Source organism: Schistocerca nitens, chromosome 6 (genome assembly GCF_023898315.1).
Source record: "Schistocerca nitens isolate TAMUIC-IGC-003100 chromosome 6, iqSchNite1.1, whole genome shotgun sequence".
NCBI lineage: Eukaryota > Metazoa > Arthropoda > Insecta > Orthoptera > Acrididae > Schistocerca > Schistocerca nitens.
Window position 1 is genome coordinate 196,032,399 of NC_064619.1, and position 20,737 is coordinate 196,053,135.

The window sequence follows — 20,737 nt, forward strand, 5'->3', positions numbered from 1 at the left end:
TGTACTTTCCAAGTTCCCTCACTCTGGAACGGGATCTGCCAGCCATCTATATTGCTTTGGTAAAGCTGTATGGTCACATTACTTTCAAATTTCTAACTGCATGTAAATTCTTTCTTTCTTATGCATGTTTGCAGTTTTCATATCTATTACATACTTTGCTTGAAATGCGTGTATTCACTAACATATTGCACTTCACAGACTAATATTGTAAAGTCAGCTGGAAAATGCTTATGTACATAGTGTTTGCCCTTATAACATATTTGTAAGGTTTTACTCACACAATTTGCCAATGTTTCTGAATACCCATAAAAACTATATTCCTGTATTTAAATTTCTGAAATCTTCATGATGTACATGATCCATTTTGTTGAACATTGCACAGAATAGTTTTGGCTAGTAAACATATAAGTGTTTGCTCCACAGTAAGCCATTTCTTGTAAATCAAAATGAAGTTCAATATTTAGTGAGGTCATACATTTAATTTTGTTTATGTGGCATGCAGAGAGATTTTAAATATTGCATTATATTAGCTGTCTACAAACAAATGCCACTTGGGTTTCTGGGCTGAAATTGGTTTTTTAGATTCCGTTTTTTATGAATCTTAACATACTTTGTAGAAATTTCCCATTCCAAAATGTATTATAAGCTGTTGCTTAAAGAATACATACCATGCATTATGGAAAAAATATATTCATTACTAAACACCCAAGGAAAGTAAATTAGACATATTCTCAAACATCATACTGTCTCTGCACAGTGACAATACATTCATAAGATAAAAATATTCAATTCACGCTTTTTTTAATCACCAATTTTGTGTATTTGAGCTCTGTTTTAAGAACATGATTCTGTTTACTGGTAAATCATCATTTACACTCACTTCATATTAAAACTACAAAATGTGCTCAGAATCAGTCCAGTGTCACCATCTGATTATCTGCAACAAATCTTTGCCTTGTAATTGAAAATTGTAGCTAGTGTATTAGTAATATTTGCAAGTACTATCACGATAATACAGTATTCAAATCTCTGTGTTCTTTTCTGGTTACTGTATGATAGATCATACTGCTTTATATCAGAAAACTATTGACTGCTGTTGGCACTGGTGTAATAATTAAGAGATCACAGTTTTTCATTAAATGTGGGAAAAATCATCTTATTCTCTCTGGAGTCAAATCAGTTACTGAAGATATAAACAAAAAAATTTTTACATCTTCTTTGACAGAACAATTGTTTTCTCTTCATGTATGTCACCTGACCAAAACTTTTCACAAGCTGAAATACTAATATCACATGTCCTGTTCTCCGCCTTTGTTGTTTAGTTCCACACTCACGTAGTTTGCTTAAAGATGGGATCACTGATTATTTAAAAAAAATAAAAGAAATTTTTTGGTATATAAGAAGATATTTGTGGTTAATGCTGTTGTGCTTTAAAGCGGTACAGGATTTGGTTGCTATAAGAGGATAATGCTGTTCCATAATACAGTAGAAGGCAACTTTTTTTTAAATGAACAGTGTCCCAATCTTTATGGTGTGTTTCTTAACCTGCGTGTTCACCTCTGGCAGGCGATCCCGTTCATTCAATCCACCAGGCTGAATTTGAACCTGAAATTGACAACGAGATTGTTATTGGAGTAGATGACAGCAACGTCATTCCTAATACCCTGGCTGAAATAAATCATGCAGGTATGTTTCCAAGAAAACTGTAGAAAATATTGTGTGCTGTGTAATGTAATCAGATATGATTTGTTAGGTTCTCTGAGCCATTTTTTGAGGAGGGACTTCATTAATTTGTACAACTAGCTATAATGTTTCTTAATTATATACCAGTGAATTGGGACGTAATCAAAGGACTTTCTGTGTTGCGAGTAGTTTTTTCCATGTACTCAGAATGGTTACTGAAGGTGTGATGATATGTGCTTCACAATTCATGATTTTTTCGTATCTTTCCCAGGTTCAAAGCTGCCTTCCTCCCAGGAAAAGTTGCCTATTTATACAGCGGAGACTCTGACTATTGCTATAGTTACATCATGCCTTGGAGCTCTAGTTGTTGGCTTCATCTCTGGATTTCTTTTTTCTCGGCGATGCAGGGGAGAGGATTACACAGACATGCCTTTTCCAGATCAACGCCATCAGCTAAATAGGTAGGCCAGTCGCTACCCTATCTCATTTCCCTAATAAGAACTTCACTCTATTTTCTGTCTATGTTGTTTTCATTTGTAGCACATTCTTTATACTTCACAATTATTGCAGATGATAACCAAACCTTTAGAAACTAGTCATTAAATGAAAGTTCAGACTACTTTTAAGATAGAAACAGCTGTATTTATCAAAACAGCTGCTGGTATTTTAGTAGAAGATACTAGTGGAAAAAGCTAACAGGCTCTCTAGCTTTTGGAACCATAGGCCACTGCTTGAGACAAGAAGACAGGGAAAACTATTCAAAGCAAATGGCCATTTTTGACTTTTCAGAACTGTCCCTGTATATTATTTTCTCTGGCTTCCAGTAAAAGATATCTGGTTCCAAAAGACTGAGGATATGTTAACTTTACATGTGACTGTCTGCCCTTCTTCCTCCATTTTATCAGTAAATACAGCTGTTTGACATATATTAATAGTAGCACTAAGTAACTCAAGGTTTCTTGCAGAAATTTTCTTTTGCAAAATTAATATTTTTTAAACAATGGAAAATCCAGGATGAAATAATGACAGTATTATGAAAAGGATATGTTGTTACTCAGAACACTGAGTCACAGAAAGGCACAACAAAAAGACTGCTATACATTTGAGATTTTGGCCAAAAGGCTGTCCTATAAAGTGGAAAACATACACACATTTACACACACACAGCTCACACCCACATGGCCACTGTCAGTAGCCACTGAGAGTCAAGTGTGTGTGCGAGTTGTGCTCATGTAAATATTTGTGTGTTTTTGCACTTTAGAGGAAGGCCTTTTTGCCAAAAGCTCAAAATATATATAGCAATTTTTTGTTGTGCCTGTGACTCAGTGTCTGCTCCATATGCTGAGTGGCAATCTATCCTTTTCATAATATTATTGGTAATATATCTGTAAAACATTTGTAATTCATAAAGCTGGACTTGGAATATAATGAACCATCAGTCTGCCATGCAGTGAATACCGAAACAGAAAATAAACTTGGTTTTCATTGAATGTAACTGTCTTTTTCCATTTACTTTTGTTTGTTCATATGTACTTATTGAATTCTCTGTTGTTATGATACTCTGTAGTTTCTGAATTGTTTACTTTTATTTTCCCAACAGAAGAAGTAAACTTATTTCAGTATAAGATGATTTTTTTATCATCATAACAGGTAGAACTAATAGTGAGACAGAAATACTTGATGTTTTCTATTTCACACACAATTTTTCATTTTCAAATTACAATTTTGGTTGCATTATCTAAATGCATGCTGACTGAAACATAATCCTGTTTTAAAAGTGAAATCTGGAAATGATGTAAAACGAGTGAACTATGCACTGCAATCACTGATAAAATATTGTGTGGCTGAAACTTTTCTTTCTAAAATGATTATGAAGCTGTTAGTGATAGACAGCTAACAACTGTTTCATACTACACCCTCAGATCCTGTGCTGGTTTCAGCTCTTCTGCAATACGAAGACCTTACAGATGAGACTAACAAGCACAGGGAGCGGAAGAAATGTGATAACAGAAATTTGGGAAGGACAGCATACAACAATGTAAGGAAAGTTATAAACACAGAATTTCCTTCGTCCGATAAATTACTATCTGATTACAGTATCAGCACGGTTCAGAGCATTTAAGTAGCGTAGTTCAATGGGTGTTCGTCATAGTTTGTTAAATAGAAGACTGTTTATTTTTGCATCCTATATGTTGTCAAATACTTGTTGAGGACCTACATATTTTTGCTTATTATTCACAATATTGTGAACTATGAATGTCAGTATGTATACAAAACATGACTGACGTCATAAACTTTCACAAAATTGTTCTCAGTATTTATCACCAGAGTAGTTAAACTGCATCAGTGCACAGTTCACTCAGACAATAGATGATTAATTTCTAATATGTATGCACTTTGTCATTTTTACAGTCTCTCTCTCTCTCTCTCTCTCTCTCTCTCCATAAATGCTTGGCTTTACTTTCTTCAGTAGCCTGCAGTGTTCTTCATGTTATAGGAACTGTGGATTAAAATGTAGAAGCAGTAAAATCGCCATTTGCTAAAGATGTAAAGGAGATATCTCATTCTATGTAGCCCCTACAACATCTGCATGTTGAGGAAGCATGCTTGAACATTTGTAATTATCTTTCTAGTAAACTAATCAGATGTATTATTTCCAGGCTCACTGAGGCTGGTCTGAATGCAGACTCACCCTATCTTCCACCCTGTGCCAATAACAAGGCAGCCATAAATCTTGTGCTCAATGTCCCACCAAAGAATGCAAATGGAAAAAATGCCAACTCTTCAGCTGAAAACAAACCAATACAGAAAGTAAAAAAGACATACATTTAGCAGAAATCTTTGGTATCTGTTTTGGTGCAGACCCATGCCACTAGAGTAACCAAGACTCTATTGAGAAATGTCCTCAAGAAAGTTAAAAAGATGTAGACTTCTGTAATCAAGAACACCACTTTCCATAGTAATACAGAACAATATGAAATAAATACTACAGAAGAAGTCTTTGTTACACAAAAAAGTGTGTAGTGATCTGTGATCAGTTTCTGCTAGTGGTGATTGTGGTTGTGGGAACAGATGTGCGATTTTTTTAAAGATGAACTTGACAAAGCAGGAAATGAAGACTAGTTTTTAGAATTGATCAGTGGCACTATTATCCTAGAGATGAATTGCAAGAAACTTAACAAAGGCAGCTATTTGTAGGAGGTTATAAAAGCAAGTTCATGATTTACCTACATTGTTCTAAATTAGCTACTCTAATGTCAGATGGAATTTTAATACATTCCACTCAGAATCACAGAGCTTTTGTAGCAAAGATTGCCTTACATGTATGTGGTATGGTAAATTATGAAACTTTCATATGTTGCATCTAAGTGACTCTAATAGGAGTGCTTAAACGTCGGTGCTGAATAGTCAGCAGATAAAAACTTTGTGCTTTCTAAAATAGGCACATTGATAATCAAGAGTGTAAAATCTTAAGACATGGAGTCAGGTGTATAAAATGCAGAGTTTCAGAAACCTGCCACAAACTATAATTTTTGTGAAGCACTACCCAATAGAATTTAGATAAGAAAAGCTCAGAATTATGTATATTTCAGTGCAGTGAATACTCTGTTAGACTTGAAAATGGGACATTTTATTCTCCTGACTGCATCACGTTAAACAAATGTCAACCCACCCAAAACTTCCAGTATTGTTTAATGTGCATATAGTTTAATCCGGCCTGTACAAATTAGTGCTAAGAATCTCTGTTTCATGTATTAGTTCAATCTCCATGCTACATGTGCTACATTATAAATGTGAAAAGACTGAGAGCTGGAAAATATTATTTGTATATAATTGAATGTACATATTTAAGTGACACATTGTTAATATTACATTAATAAGAATCCAGTGGCACTGATTCTGTGAGAAACAATCAGTGTGTGTTTTGAGGCTTTTGTGTCAGCACTTTGAGGCAAATGTCTTTGCCATCAGAACTTAGAAAAGACATCAAAAAGAATCTTTTCTAGGATTGTGCGTGCCAGAAATGATGATTTCATGCATGCATGAGAGATTTTTGGTCAGATATCCTTAACTCATTGCAGTATATTTGTAAACAACCTGACAATATGAAGTTAATGATATGCAATGTTTTGGCGCAATTGTGTGGATATTTTTATATAACTGTATGTTATTATGATTGTTAAGTTGAAGAAAATAATAATATGAGACCATATTGTCAATATTTTGATTCATATAGAACACTTTAAATTTGCTTCATTGTGCATAGAATTATCATTGTGGCAAGTGGAAGAAAAATCAGCTCAGTTTTGGATAGTAATAGTTTCTTTTACTATCAGTTTATGTTGTTCAAACATGGCAGAAAATCTTTCCCTCATATTGCATTTGACACGTCTGTTACAATTTTTCTACACTTGTTTGTAAGTTTTATTTTACATGTCAGAGGGTAGTTAATAAGTAGATATACTTTTATCAAGTTTTGGATTTTGCAATAATCTCACTGAAATCATGTAAGCAATTCCTGTGTGGAGTGATGTATATGAAATACAACTTTGTTAATGTACTGAGAACCTCATTGCCATCAGCAGTGTTAAGTTTCATTAAGAGTCAGGAACCATTGCTGACAGCAATAAATTAGTGCTTATATTTTTGTGCCTATTCCGTGATGGCTTTTTAAATGCCAGTAAATGTCATATAATATAGTGTCAGAAATCTTTTTATGGGTGTATGGTTTCTTAGTGGTTAACAGTTCTTTATTTTTAAATGATGAAAACTCTTAAGCTCGTAAGTGGGTAAGAGAGATGAACACAACTGCAGCAGTTAAACTCATAGAATATTAAATTTCAGTTAAGGTATGATACAGGTATAATTGTTTTGTAATTTGATTATTGTCGAATGAGACTCTACCATAACTTGTCACACATACTTCTGAACCTCAGTAAACACTTCAACTAACACTGTAATGCTTTCTGTGCTTTATTATTATGGCTATTGTGACTGTAGAAGGGAATAAGATAACCTACTCCAGAACTGTTTTACTAAAGTTTTGAATTTTGATTTTATTCATATTTTTGACTGGGTTGGTGAGCTTCATTTCCTGCTTGTAAACTTCATAAAGTGACTTTTAAAAAATGTGTGCCCTGTTTGATAACCTATGTTAATGTGATCACAAGAAACTTGCATAAGTGATAGCTGACATTGTTACATAATAATTCAATATGAACCTTAGTGAGTCTGATATTGGATATGTCTAGCCACAAATTTGAAATCTTGAGAGTGTAACTTACTGAAATAAGTGTGTAGCTCACATCATTTACATTATGACATAAAATGTATTTAAATCATTTATTGTTTGATATTTGGAAAATGGTTGACTAGTTAATATGATATGTTTCACTTCATAAACATTCTGGAAGCAGGTTATCTTCACGTAGTATTAAGTGATTTTACAACACAAGCTTTATGCCGCATACTTGTTATATCGCAGCTGGTATTTCTATTTTCATGTCTTACTATTATGTTTTGATTCAATGCAGATATTTGTTTATACAAAAATTTCTTTTAAATAACTTAATCTGCAGTAAACATAGAACTAAATTATAAGAATAAGTCATAATTCTGTCATAAAATAGCAGATCTTGTGATTGTGGTACAGTCAAATTGCACAGACATGAAATAAGTATTTCTTGGTTTGAAGACAGATCAGGATTACAGAAAATGTGCACAGTAAGAAATAAAATATGCAGAATGAGAAGTTTGTTTACATTATATCAGTAGTTAAGATGCTGAAACAGTATATATTCTAAAAAAAATACAACTCATGTATCTTATAACTGTAAAAAGTCTTGTTTTTGATATTAAAATATAAATTACAAAAACAGTGGTTTGTGGCTGATTAAGATCCAGTGGAGATTTCATTGCTGAGTTTTTTTAATGTGCAAGACAATGAAGTGATTTGCAGAGTATAATTAACAGATTATGATGTAAACATTCTAAATAATTCCTCTGATTTTTACCTGGAATTCACTGAGAAATACTTTCTTTTGAGCAGTGTATAAAATGCCCATCTCTTTGAAATGTCTCGGTGACAAATTTCAGACTAAGATTTAAATAAAACTTGCTTATATTTAGAACTTTCCTGGCACAGATATTCAATACTATTTCTATTTTCCTATGCTTAATACTTACATTAAATTAAAACAAAATGATGATTGGTCAGATGTGTAGCAAAACTGTATTAATTTGAGGTTTTGTATATGAATGTTATAACAATATTGCAATTTATTAAATTTATATGAAGGAGAATGAAAATGAATAAAACAAACTATCTTTGACTGATCAGTGTTCAGTGTGCTCAAAAAGAAGTACCAAACCAATCACATCTTCCTGTGAAGAATTAGGAGTCTTTATCATTACATACATGTCTCCATAAAAAGGTGAGTGTCAAAATTAGGTTAATTACATATATACAAAAGTGTCAACCTTGCAGAACAACAAAGAGAAATGTTACACTGTTTACAGATATTTATCCAGTGTAAATGCATGAGCATCTTCAATATTTGTAGAGTTTAATACTGAAGCTGATAGTACTTGAGACTGAACAGGTACATTTACTTCCTAGACACTGAGCAAATGATCCAAAGTGTACAGAGGGCAAGTTAAAAATATTGAATTGTTCTAACTTCCAATACAACCTCTGACAATCAAGTTCAGTGAACAGTCCTGTAACATTAATGTAGATGAACTATGAACTATAGTTACCTTACTGGCCTTTGAAATAGTCACCTCCTACAACTATGCACCACTGAGTTCTGCAATACATGTCATGGAAACTTTGCATGAAATCTTCCTTTGGGATGGTGTTCAAAAGCTGTGTCATGTTTTGTTGGATGTCAGGAATATCATCAAATCTCTTTCCTTTCAAAACGAGTTTGAGTCGAGGGAATAGGAAGAACTCTGGAGGATTGAGACCCAGCGAGTATGGTGTATGTTCAAGTTGCTCACTTTTTTCTTGCTAGGAACTGTTTGACAATATTGGGTGAGCATTGTCATGAACAAAAAACCAGGAACCTTGTTGTGTACACTGAGGTCATACCCTGTGTAGACATTGCATGAAACGAGTCAAAATTTCAACGTACTGTGCAGTGTTTAACATCCTTCCCTCAGGTAGTAATTTGCTGTGGATAATGTCTTGACTATTGAAAAAGGTGATGAGTTTCGTTTTGATGCATGAGTTTGTGGCGAGGTGATGTCAGAAAATGCCATTCTGCATTTTGCCATTTTGTTTCAGGGTCATACCAGAGACACCAGGTGTCTTCCTCAATGACAATATGGTTCAAGAAACTGGGTGTCGCATCCACTGTTTCAACAAAATCCTGTAAAGCCTCTAAACATGCTTCCTTCTGATTGTCAGTCAAGTGATGTGACACAAGACAACACATTTTCCTCTTTCCTAACTCCTGGGTAAGGATTTGTCGCATTGATTCACGGTTCATCTGCAGTTCATCCATTATCATGTAAACAGTTAAATGATGGCCATTCATGATGAATGTCCTCATTTTCTCAATATCGCTGATCGCCCACTATGGGGCTTGTCAGAAACAATTTCCCGGCCTCCTTGAAAATGGGTGAACCACTCATGTACACACTTCATGGACATTGTTTGATTCTCATAAACACACACCAACATTGTGTGCATTTCTTTTGGTGTCTTGTCAAGCTTAAAACAAAACTTTAAATTGATCCTTGGGCTCATTTACTGTCCTGTTCTCAGTTCAGAACCAATGCACTAAACCATCACTTCATCCAACAGGTCTAACATGGAACATACATGATGCTCAACTGAACTACAGTGGGGGCAGGTTGTCAACACTAGCTGCTATGCAGGTGCAGCGTTGTGAGTCGCCGGTTTGACAGTTCTGACTTAATTCACCGAACTTTGTTGTCAGAGGTTGTATTTATTTTCTCCAGATGAAATATTCTTAAAAAATGGGAAAATCTAGAAACCTAATTGTATCTTTTAGTGGCCTGCTTCTGTTCAAGCAGCTGATGAACATATTTCAGAATCTGTCTCAAATGTTGTTAGCCCTTTGGCACTGAACTGTTACCCAGGTTATATGATTACTATTACCTATGCTCAAATGCTGTTAATGTGGTTACACACACCTTCCCTACCTCTTAGTCTAGTAGGCAGCTTTAGGTATCTGACTCTAAGGTACCCATGTAGTGTAAATTTGTTAAAGTGGATAGCTGCAGTTATGTCTGAATCCCCTAGCACCTATTCTAAACTTGTGCTTCTTGAAGTATTTGTGTACACTTGTTGTTTTCTCTTGTTGTTTTCAGCTTCAGTTTCCATATAATTGTTGTTTAGAACCGCTATCAGAGTATAATACTGATTGCTTTTCTCTTCTAAGTAAGTGAAGAAAATTTCTATAGATAAAAGAAATTTCAGTGTTGTACAAAGGAGAAAATCCTGGAGGTATCACTTGCTCAAAATAACAAGCCTTTGCCATTTACATCAGTGCATATCAAACACATTTTGCTTTTGCAAGAGGTATAGTCTAGAGTGTTGCAGAATCTAAAAAAAGAAATGGTGGTGAAACTCTTGTGAAAGAAGAAAAAGTTGTTATTTGCAAAAAAAAAAAAAAAAAAAAAAAAATCTCACTGTGTAAACAGGTTTTTGATTGTTTAAACAATGGAAAGTCAAGGATAGAATAACTACAATATGGAAAGGATAGATTGCTACTCACCACTTAGAGAAGGAATTGAATCGCATACAGCCACAGTGAAAAAGACTGCAAAAATATTAAGCTTGCAGGCAAAGTCCTTCTGTACAAGAAAACATACATATTCACATGAGCACAAGTCACAAAAAAAGTGGCCAATTTTTCTAGCACCCAGAAACAGTGGTCTGTGTAAGATGTGAGATATGCTTGTGTGGGTGTTTTATATTTCAGAAGAAGGACTTTGTCTGGAAGCTTAATATTTTAGCAGTCTTTTTTTCATTGTGCCTATCTACAACTCAATACCTCCCCTATGTGGTGAGTAGCCATCTATCCTTTCCATATTGCTGTTTGATGATTTAGCTTTAGAACACAAATGTTCAACAGGAAAGTTTGAGGCATCCTGCAATATTCCACATTTCTGGCAGAAAATCTTATGAAATGTATAGAAAGAAAAAGAAAAAAAATACAAGCTCTCTTGTTATAGGTTGTGTGAAAAACTGGAAACTGTTGAGTGTCGATTCAGATACTTTTGTTGACAATTCATTTTTCACAAAAATTAGATCTTGAGGTCATTTTATGTCCATTTTGAGAAAGCTTAACTCCAGTGACAAGTCCACAAGTGCCAAAGGGGACAGTTTACTCAAACTTTCAAGTATTGTTAATAAATGCTGAAGGGGATAGGTTTCATACTGCATTTCATCCATGCCAAAAGCTCTAAACTGATCAATGCTTACTGTTGTTGAAACAGTGGTTACCTTTTAATAAATTTATTCTATCAAAACAGTATAGGTTCAAAATAAAAATATACTGATTGTCAGACTAAGGTACTTGTACAAGTGAAAATACATTAAATTGGGTCCGAGGGTTTTGGGGAAAACTGGTTGTCAAGCAACAGCTTCTTTCCCTGGCTTCTCATCCAATCAACAACAATGCACTCATGCTGGTACACAGAGAAATTAAATTTGTTGACTGGTGTGATGCTTGCCATGAAACCAGGTGAGATGGCACATCTCACAATAATTAAGGAACTGTAGCCCCACTCAAAAACTGCAGATTTAAATCCTCAACTGCCCACAGATATGTTCCTGCTCACATCTAAGACATAATCTGCTTGTAAATGTTAAATTCATAAACTGCTGTCTTCTCATTAATTTTCAGAGACAGCTACAAAAGATGTAAGTTTTGGAGCAGGAGACAATTCAGTAATATTCAAAATACTTACCTGGATGTATAATAAATAGGTGTTGATGCTTGTTGAGCAAATTACCACATCATTTTTCTTCAATGCAAAAAAGTGTTGTTGTGATTCTATTGTAATTTGTGCATCTGTACATCATTAGAAATAACGTTCTAATGACCAAAATGTTGAACATTCATGATTTATTTGTAGTTTCTTCCCTTCTCACATCTTAGTTACAAAACTATTCACTAAAAGTCAGACTTACCAAAAGTTGCACCAAAATAAAGACATATCTGTGTCAGAGTGAGCAAGAATTGTACAAAAAGTACTAAGCAAACTGAACCACATGGTTTAGCCATAGTCACTTCCATAATCTAAAATTCAGAGTAGTGTTTACTTCTTTGTTAAAATGTGTGGTATACTCACAGTTTTATAATGCAAATGATTTCCCTACAAAATACACATTAAAGTTTGCTTGGAATTTAGGCTGACAACAATTGCAATGATGACTTTTATCCCTTTTTTGATGAAATTCTCAAACTTTTCACTTTTAACTTGTTAATACTTCTCTTATGTACTTTGGGCCTTAACAGTCACCCACAAGAATTGATAGCTTGTTATTCTTGCCAGTAAACAATACTTTTCAAGATCATAAATCTTTATCAGAAAATTACATAAATAGTGAGGTATTAGCAATACAATGTTCTGTGCAACCCTGTTGGTATTTCTACATCTACATCTACATCCATACTCCGCAAGCCACCTGACGGTGTGTGGCGGAGGGTACCCTGAGTACCTCTATCGGTTCTCCCTTCTATTCCAGTCTCGTATCGTTCGTGGAAAGAAGGATTGTCGGTATGCTTCTGTGTGGGCTCTAATCTCTCTGATTTTATCCTCATGGTCTCTTTGCAAGATATACGTAGGAGGGAGCAATATACTGCTTGACTCTTCGGTGAAGGTATGTTCTCGAAACTTTAACAAAAGCCCGTACCAAGCTACTGAGCGTCTCTCCCGCAGAGTCTTCCACTGGAGTTTATGTATAATCTCCGTAACACTTTCGCAATTACTAAATGATCCTGTAACGAAGCGCGCTGCTCTCCGTTGGATCTTCTCTATCTCTTCTATCAACCCTATCTGGTACGGATCCCACACTGCTGAGCAGTATTCAAGCAGTGATCGAACAAGCGTACTGTAACCTACTTCCTTTGTTTACGGATTGCATTTCCTTAGGATTCTTCCAATGAATCTCAGTCTGGCATCTGCTTTACCGACGATCAACTTTATATGATCATTCCATTTTAAATCACTCCTAATGCATACTCCCAGACAATTTATGGAATTAACTGCTTCCAGTTGCTGACCTGCTATTTTGTAGCTAAATGATAAGGGATCTATCTTTCTATGTATTTGCAGCACATTACACTTGTCTACATTGAGATTCAATTGCCATTCCCTGCACCATGCGTCTATTCACTGCAGATCCTCCTGCATTTCAGTACAATTTTCCATTGTTACAACCTCTCGATACACCACAGCATCATCTGCAAAAAGCCTCAGTGAACTTCCGATGTCATCCACAAGGTCATTTATGTATATTGTGAATAGCAACGGTCCTATGACAAGGTCAGTCATTTCATTTACAGAATAATGAATGTAAATAGAAGAAAATGTACGGAAAAATGTGCATAACTGGGTAACAATAATATAATATTGTGAAATAATACAAGAAATGAAAGATTAACTGCAAATAATGAAGTAGGCTGTACAAAGGTGTTGATTTGTGTTAGTTGCATGTAAAATATTTTCAGTACACGAGCCCCAGTCTGTTGCATTACACCATCCAGATTAGCTATGGTTTCCTTCATTCAGTTAATGACACAAAAATCTGCAAAGCCCGCACCAGGTACACACACACACACACACACACACACACACACACACACACACACACACACACACCTTGAGTTGCAAATTACAATTCTGACATGCAATGGAAGTTTGGCTTCATTTCTACATGCAACAACAATATGGTATATATATATTTTGTGTTTCATGTTCTGGCAAGGCAATTTTAAATTTTTGTGCTGTTCTCTCACCAGTAACACAGTAAAACATGCCACTAGCAGAGCATCTTTTGACTCTGGTAAGACAAATAATAAAAACTGATCCAAATGAAGAGAGAACAGCTATGACAGAAAGATGTACTGTTGACAAATGTGCTCTATAATTTGTATTGGAGGGCAGCATGGAAGGTAAAAATCATAGAGGTAGACCAAGAGATGAATACACTAAGCAAATTCAGAAGGATGTAGGCTGCAGTACGTACTGGGAGATGAAGAAGCTTGCACAGGATAGGGTAGCATGGAGAGCTGCATCAAACCAGTCTCAGGACTGAAGACCACAACAACAACAATTTGTTGGGAGACTTTTTTCCAAGTACCACTGTAGTCGCCAATCGAGGAAAGGTTCTCGTGTTCTTTCACAACAAAAAATATACAAAAACAAAATAAACAACACAAAATTGCATATTTCAACTCATTTAGAGACTTGCAATACAGAGAAGAATTGCTGACCGTTGCAAACTGTTCTAGAAAAGTGAAACTAAAAAGATAATAAGATATCTGCCCTCAAGTTTCTGTCCACATAAATTACTGCATTGACATTCATAGTGTTTCAGAATTGTATTATCTCTTTTTTATAAGTGAAGTGGAAAAAAAGTTATAAATGCTACCCATATTGTATCAATTTTCCACAAACTTCTTGACACCTTGATATTTTTGGCTGTGAAGGTCAGCTAGGAGCAGTTTATTCAGCTTATGCATTCTAAATGTACGTGCATATCTCCATAGTCTTTTGACTTTGAAGCTCGACAGTGGATAATTGTTTGCTAACATAGACAAATGGCAAATGTTGGACATTTTTAGATTTATTTCATTCATTCATTGTGTTCCGTAGATCAGATCAAGAAGGAAAATATTTGGGGGATGGAACATGTAAAGGTAAGCATTAACAAAAGACCAGATGAGGAAATAACAGAAACTCCATCTGTAGGCTGCACTGTATTAACAATAAACTGTCACTATACTACACGATGCAATTCGTACTTAAGAAAGCTAAATCTGATGAAGTAAATTGGAAAGAATGCAGCTATTTGGAAGAAAAGCTGCTAAACTTGACGTTTACTGCATTATGTTGGTATTTTTCATGATAAATGGTTACCTACGCAGAGCCTGTTTACAACACACTATCAATTTTCATACAGAGAACACTGCCATCTGACTTGTATGAACAAGGATTTTTCAGTCTTTTGAATCTGGATACTTGGATAATGTGTTTTTAATTTTCTATGTAGTTGTAGTGTATTGTATTTTTATCAGTCCAGCATTAGCATTTAGTGCAGGGTGTACAAGTGCTGCTGGACAGGTCAAAGTAACATACCATAACATATTGCATGAACAAAGAAGGAAAAGAGAGTGAGGGGAAAAAATCACATGAAGGAGCAACATAAACAAAAGTTGACGGCTGCAGAAGAGTGGCGCTAGTAGCACCACTATGAGGATGCAAATCAGGTTTGCTTTAAATAATCACTGTAATGATCAAGAGTGTTAATTACCTCTGAGATTGGACATGGTGAGTTCACATTAGTCAAGAATGTCTTTAAAGCAACAATGATGCCATTATCCACCCCTCACTGAGTTTGAACAAGTGTGTGCAACAAGGCCTATGAGAAGCTGGATGTTTCTTCTGTGCTGCTGCAGTAAGACTTGGCAGGAATGTAGCCATGTACATGATTGCTGGCAGTGGTAGTCACAGGAATGTATGGTTGCAAGAAGACCGGGCTCTGGACAGCCACTTGGTACTACTGAGAGGTAAGTGTTTTCTGATGAAAGCTGGTTCAGTTTAGGTGCCAGTGACAATCATGTGTTGGTTAGAAGGCGGCCAGTTGGAGGTGTGCAACCAACCTGTCTGCATGCTACACACACTGGACCCACACCTACAGTTGTGATCTAGGGTGCAATTTTGTATGACAACAGGAGCACACTCATGGTTATCCACACACCCTGATTGCAAATTTGTATATCAGTATGGTGATTTGACCTGCTGTGCTGCCATTCATGAACAGCATTCCAGGGGTGTTTTCCAATTGGGTAATTCTTGCCCATGTACTGCTGTTGTCATTCATCGTGCTCTATAGAGTGTCAACATGTTGCCTTGGCCTGTTCAATCACCAGATCTATCTCCAATAGAGCACACATGGGACATAATCAGACAAAAGCTCCAGTGTCATACACAGCCAGCATTAAACATCCTTGGACTGACTGATCGAGTGCAACAGGCATGGAACTCCATCCCACAAACTGACATCTGGTACCTGTACACCATAATGAATGTTAGCATTCAGCATTTTGGTGGTTTCACCAATTGCTGATGTACCAGAATTTCACATTTGCAGTTGCTTACCTCACGCTTACATAACCTGTGCTCTTGCAATGTTAATCACTTAACTATGTTACCTAGACAAATATAATCCCAAAATTTCATTACTCTACATTAATTATTTTTGGTGTTTCATTTCTTTCTTGTTCACAGTAAATAAAATTCTTACACTCTAAAGTCTAGTTAAGTGATACAAATTTGGAGGAAAAATTGCTGTTTTTAGATATTTAGAAATTTTTGAACAGAATAAAATAGTATAATTATAATTTCAAATACACTGCTAAGTTTGATTGCTATTATTTTTACAATAGGCATATGAAATTAGTTCTCAGTTAGGAGCGCCTAGGAATTTAATATGCTCTAAAAAGCTGCCTCTGGAGCAATTTTTATTTCTTTTGATGTGTTATTAACATGTTGCCAAAGTGGATTACATTTTTCTGGTATGCTGATATTCAAGAAAATATTTGCTGGTTATCTGACTGTCCTCTGGTATTATAATCCTGCACAGCATTATTCAGCATTAGTTTACTATTTTTCATCAGGTAGTTCCTAATTAATAAGACTGTTTAATATGGAATGTTTATAACACCAAACAGAAAATGAAGCATAAAAGACTATTTTTAATGCTATAAAGTATCTTCAATGCTTTTTTGTGTTCTAAATATGCTTAGGCTCTGGGAAACGATTACATAGCAAAGCAGTGAATGGTAGTGTGTATAAGGCCTGTTCAAAAAATTCATAATTTCGCATCAACAGTGTGTTGGAGCAAAATTCAGTTAGCATTCCTGCACATGCCTGTGTTTAATCTGAACTGCCAGAAATTTCATTGCTGTATGTCTGTTAGGTATTGTTTAGTGCTGTATTGAGTAGAAAGCTGTGTCACACAGTTTGCGAATTTCGAGATGGCAGAATTAGAGGAGCAATGCGTCTGCATTAAATGTTGTGTGAAACTCAAGAAAACCTTCACAGAGACACAAAAAATGACACAGGAAGCCTATAGTGATGAGTGCTTAAGCCATACTCAGTGTTAAGAATAGTTCACATGGTTTGAAAGTGGCCAGATGGAAGTTAAAGATGACCCTCATTCAGGACGCCCTTCAATGCCTATTGATGATGCACATGTTAAAAAATCAATGAAAATGTGCATGAAAATCAAGGACTGATTGTCCAACAGATTGCATGAGAATCTAGCATTTCAGTTGGATCATGTCATGAAATCTTGGCATGGCATCTTGGAATGCATCGTGTTGCTGTCAAGTTGATCCCATGGCTCATGAGTCAAGACCAGAAAGACCTTTGCCTTGCAATCTGTGAAGAGCTTTTGGATCATGCAAAGGACAACAAGATGATCCTTAAGAGAATCATACATGGTGATGGGACAGGGGTCTGGTTATGATGTTGACACCAAGCTTCAATCTTCAAGCAGGTCGGGAAAGGTTCTCCATGACCAAGGAAAGCTCATCAGGTTAGGTCAAATGTCAAAGCCATGCTGATAGTTTTCTTTGATTCTGAAGGATTAGTTGATCATCAGTTTGTGCCACAGGTACACACTGTTAATTGATGGTATTATCAGGATGTGTTGTGACACCTGTGAGAAAATATGAGAAGGAAACAGCCTGAAAAGTGGTGAGAAAATTCATGATAAAGCATTCACACATTCATTCCTATTTGTGCATTACTACTGCACAAAAAAAGAAATCACTGTGCTGCCTCATCCTCTATACTCTCCAGACCTGGGTGATGTTGACTTTTTTTTCTATTTCCAAAGTTGAACACCCTGTCAAAAGAATGAGGATTTGCAATGATAGATGAGAGGAAAGAAAATTCACAAATAGCACTTGGTGTGATCCAGCAAGAGATGTACCAAGACAGCTTCCAGAACTGGAAACGGTGTTAGTAGTGGTATATTAACAGTGGAGGAGCGAATTTTGAAGGAGACCATGGACAATAAGTAAAAGGTAAATGCAAAAAAAATTTGTGGACAAATTTCCAGAAGTTTTTGAATAGACCTCATATATTATGTCCGCATCACAATTTTTTGCTTGTTGTAGCTGTTAATATGCTCAGACTGTAGCATATTGTTGAGAATTTCTTCAAAATGCTTACATGTATATCCCATGTAAAGCCCTGCTGAAGCCAAAGAATACAAAATTTTGTACCCCTAATGTTTTGTACAATTTTGCTCTTTTCATATTGCTTTGATATATTTTTGGTCAGATGATTACAGGCATTAAAATTTATGCTTACAGTTTTCCTCAGACTTTACAGTTAGTTTATTTTGTGCTGAATCACTCTGAATGTCTTGTCATAGAACTTTCTGCTCTGAAATGTAAACTTTCCATGTGAGATGCGAGAGTAATACATTAGTAACATCAGTAAATAAAACAGATTTTTGTGGGCTCAAATGCTGAACGAGGACATACATATAAACCAAAAAAAAGTATTCATCCCTGGATTGAGTCCTGAGGAACTTCATGTTTCACTGGTATCTCATCTGAAAAGAAAATAACTTTTCTGATTTCATCCTGAACTTTTGACTCATGTGAGTGATAGCTTCTGTCCGCAGTTTTGTAGATATGAATACAACAAGATGTTGTGTTACACCTCTTATACCCATTTTATGTATTTCCAAATAAGAATTTATGATCAAAGAGGGCAAAGGCTTTTGAAAGATCTTGAAACATTCCTGCAGTGAGTTCTTGTTCATCAAGAAATTCTGAAGTATGATGTAAATATTAGAAGGTCACTATTTGGATAGTCGTAGACTTTCTGAAGTCCTGCTACTGGATGGTGGGGGATGAATACATATTTATAAAATTTATTAGTCTGTGGGAATTCCTGGTCAGAATACGTGTAGTGAAATGTAGAGTGCAGACAAAAAGAATTTACACATGCAATATTACTTAATATGGAGATACAGCAAGATGTGTTGTCAGAATACTATAGCATAAAACAGACTAAAAATATCATAGATACTCTCCCTGCAGGAGGCTCAATCACTGAAAAAGTCTTATAATCTCATAGTGATGTTATTGATGGAGAAGTCCCCACATACAAGACATCCACCACCATCCCCACCTCTTCCCTGTTGTGCAGCACAGCTCGAGGTTGCAACTGCTGATGATGTCATCGTGCAGGGGAACATGATCAACCATTCTGTGATTGGTTACTATGTAGGGCACAGCTGGGCCATTTCTCATTGGTTAAGGTCAGTAGCCATGGTGAGGTTGCTGGTCTGCATTGACTTCAGAAAATTGCAGCAGTGGAATACTGCACTGTAGAGGCGGCAGTTTGAAATCACTGTGCAGTTTTGCTGTGAGTGAACTGTCTGGAAATAAAATGGTTATCAACCTGTTACTGTTCGTGCTGGCTGTATACCCCACAGGCTGTTGTAGTATTAATTTGATGCACAGAATCATGTCAAATACCCCTCTGTTCAATTGTCCACGTGCATTGTGGGGTGAGGGGGGGGGGGGGGTGAGGGCAGGGGTCACACATTGAGGTTGTATGTGCACTGTAAGAAATATTGATCATAGTGACCTGTGTCACTGATGGACGATGACACGTGTTCCATTGCTGATGCCGTGATGATTGCTGTGCTGTACATGTGGGTCACGCAGGAAGATGCACACAGACCAGTGCCCTCTGTAGGCAGCTGTGTATAACATGGCGAACTGCTGGGTACACTTTCTCCACTAATGGCATACATAATGATTCCTCATGTAAAATCTGCGGAGAGATGAAAGTGATTGAGGAAACTTTGCCCAAGGGTTTTTGAACTTTGGCAGTCAAAAACTGTCATGAAAATCTTTCATGTAGGCCAATGTCTATGTTGTGTGAGACAGTTATGTAAAATTTGATAAGAGAACCATTTGTGGTGTGTAACTGGATAACTGCACGATGTGTAAGGCCACCCTGTGGATGGTGTTTTCTTATGAGCTGCTGTTGACCAGGAAGTATTGACTGGTTAAGTGATCTAGTACACAGAGCCTACCACAGTCACTTAAGAGATGGGACAAAACTAGTCTGGCCCACGTGTTTTAACTGTAATGCAAAAAAGCATGTTGCAGTCGGGATGACGTCTTGAATTTGGGTGATTGCATGGCATGGAGTAGTTGCATATATGCTCGCCAAAGCAAGCTTGAAACCAACACATCCACGGTCATGGTATCCTGGCTGTGTGCGGAATGTTAATGTTCATTGTGGGCATGGATGGCATGGCTGACAGAAGGTCAGCAGCCTCTTAGCATGGGCTAGTGATATTACCCTCATGAGTGAATAGAACCACTCAGATCATATCTGCTGCTAGCACCTGCAACCAGTGTATTTCTCTAGGAATGTACTGATGGCAGTCGTTGTCAGGTACATTCATGTATTGTTGTTGCCGCAGAATAGCGAAAATTCTGTCAGTCAGGAGTAATTTTCTGTTCCATAATTTCTCTTTCATGTGAGGTCATTACCATCTTTATATGTGGCAGCAGTTTGAGGAGCTATAGCATCCAAAGCATAATTATCTGGCATGAGCAATGAGGTGATGGATACAGAGAGATGTCTCTAAGCCTGGGATGATGTTCTGTTGCCCAATGTGTCCTCGTAAATCACCTGTTACTCTGGTGTTTTTGTGAACTAGTGCAACAATGCCTATTTGGTGTCACAGAATTTTATGTCAGTTGGAGGTGTTCATGTGATGTCATTGATAACATGGGCATGCTCT

At 36.2% G+C, this 20,737-nt stretch overlaps 1 protein-coding gene across 1 annotated transcript in view; it reads left to right on the forward strand.

Moving 5' to 3' along the window:
- LOC126263280 (semaphorin-1A) overlaps positions 1–8,000 on the forward strand; it is a 361,326-nt gene extending 353,326 nt beyond the window's left edge. The window contains exons 16-18 of the mRNA XM_049960366.1: positions 1,567–1,686; positions 1,955–2,144; positions 4,344–8,000. Of these exons, the coding sequence (XP_049816323.1) occupies positions 1,567–1,686; positions 1,955–2,144; positions 4,344–4,515 (482 nt within the window). The 3' untranslated portion in view covers positions 4,516–8,000. The remainder of the gene's footprint in view (positions 1–1,566; positions 1,687–1,954; positions 2,145–4,343) is intronic.
- Positions 8,001–20,737: the final 12,737 nt, after the last annotated feature.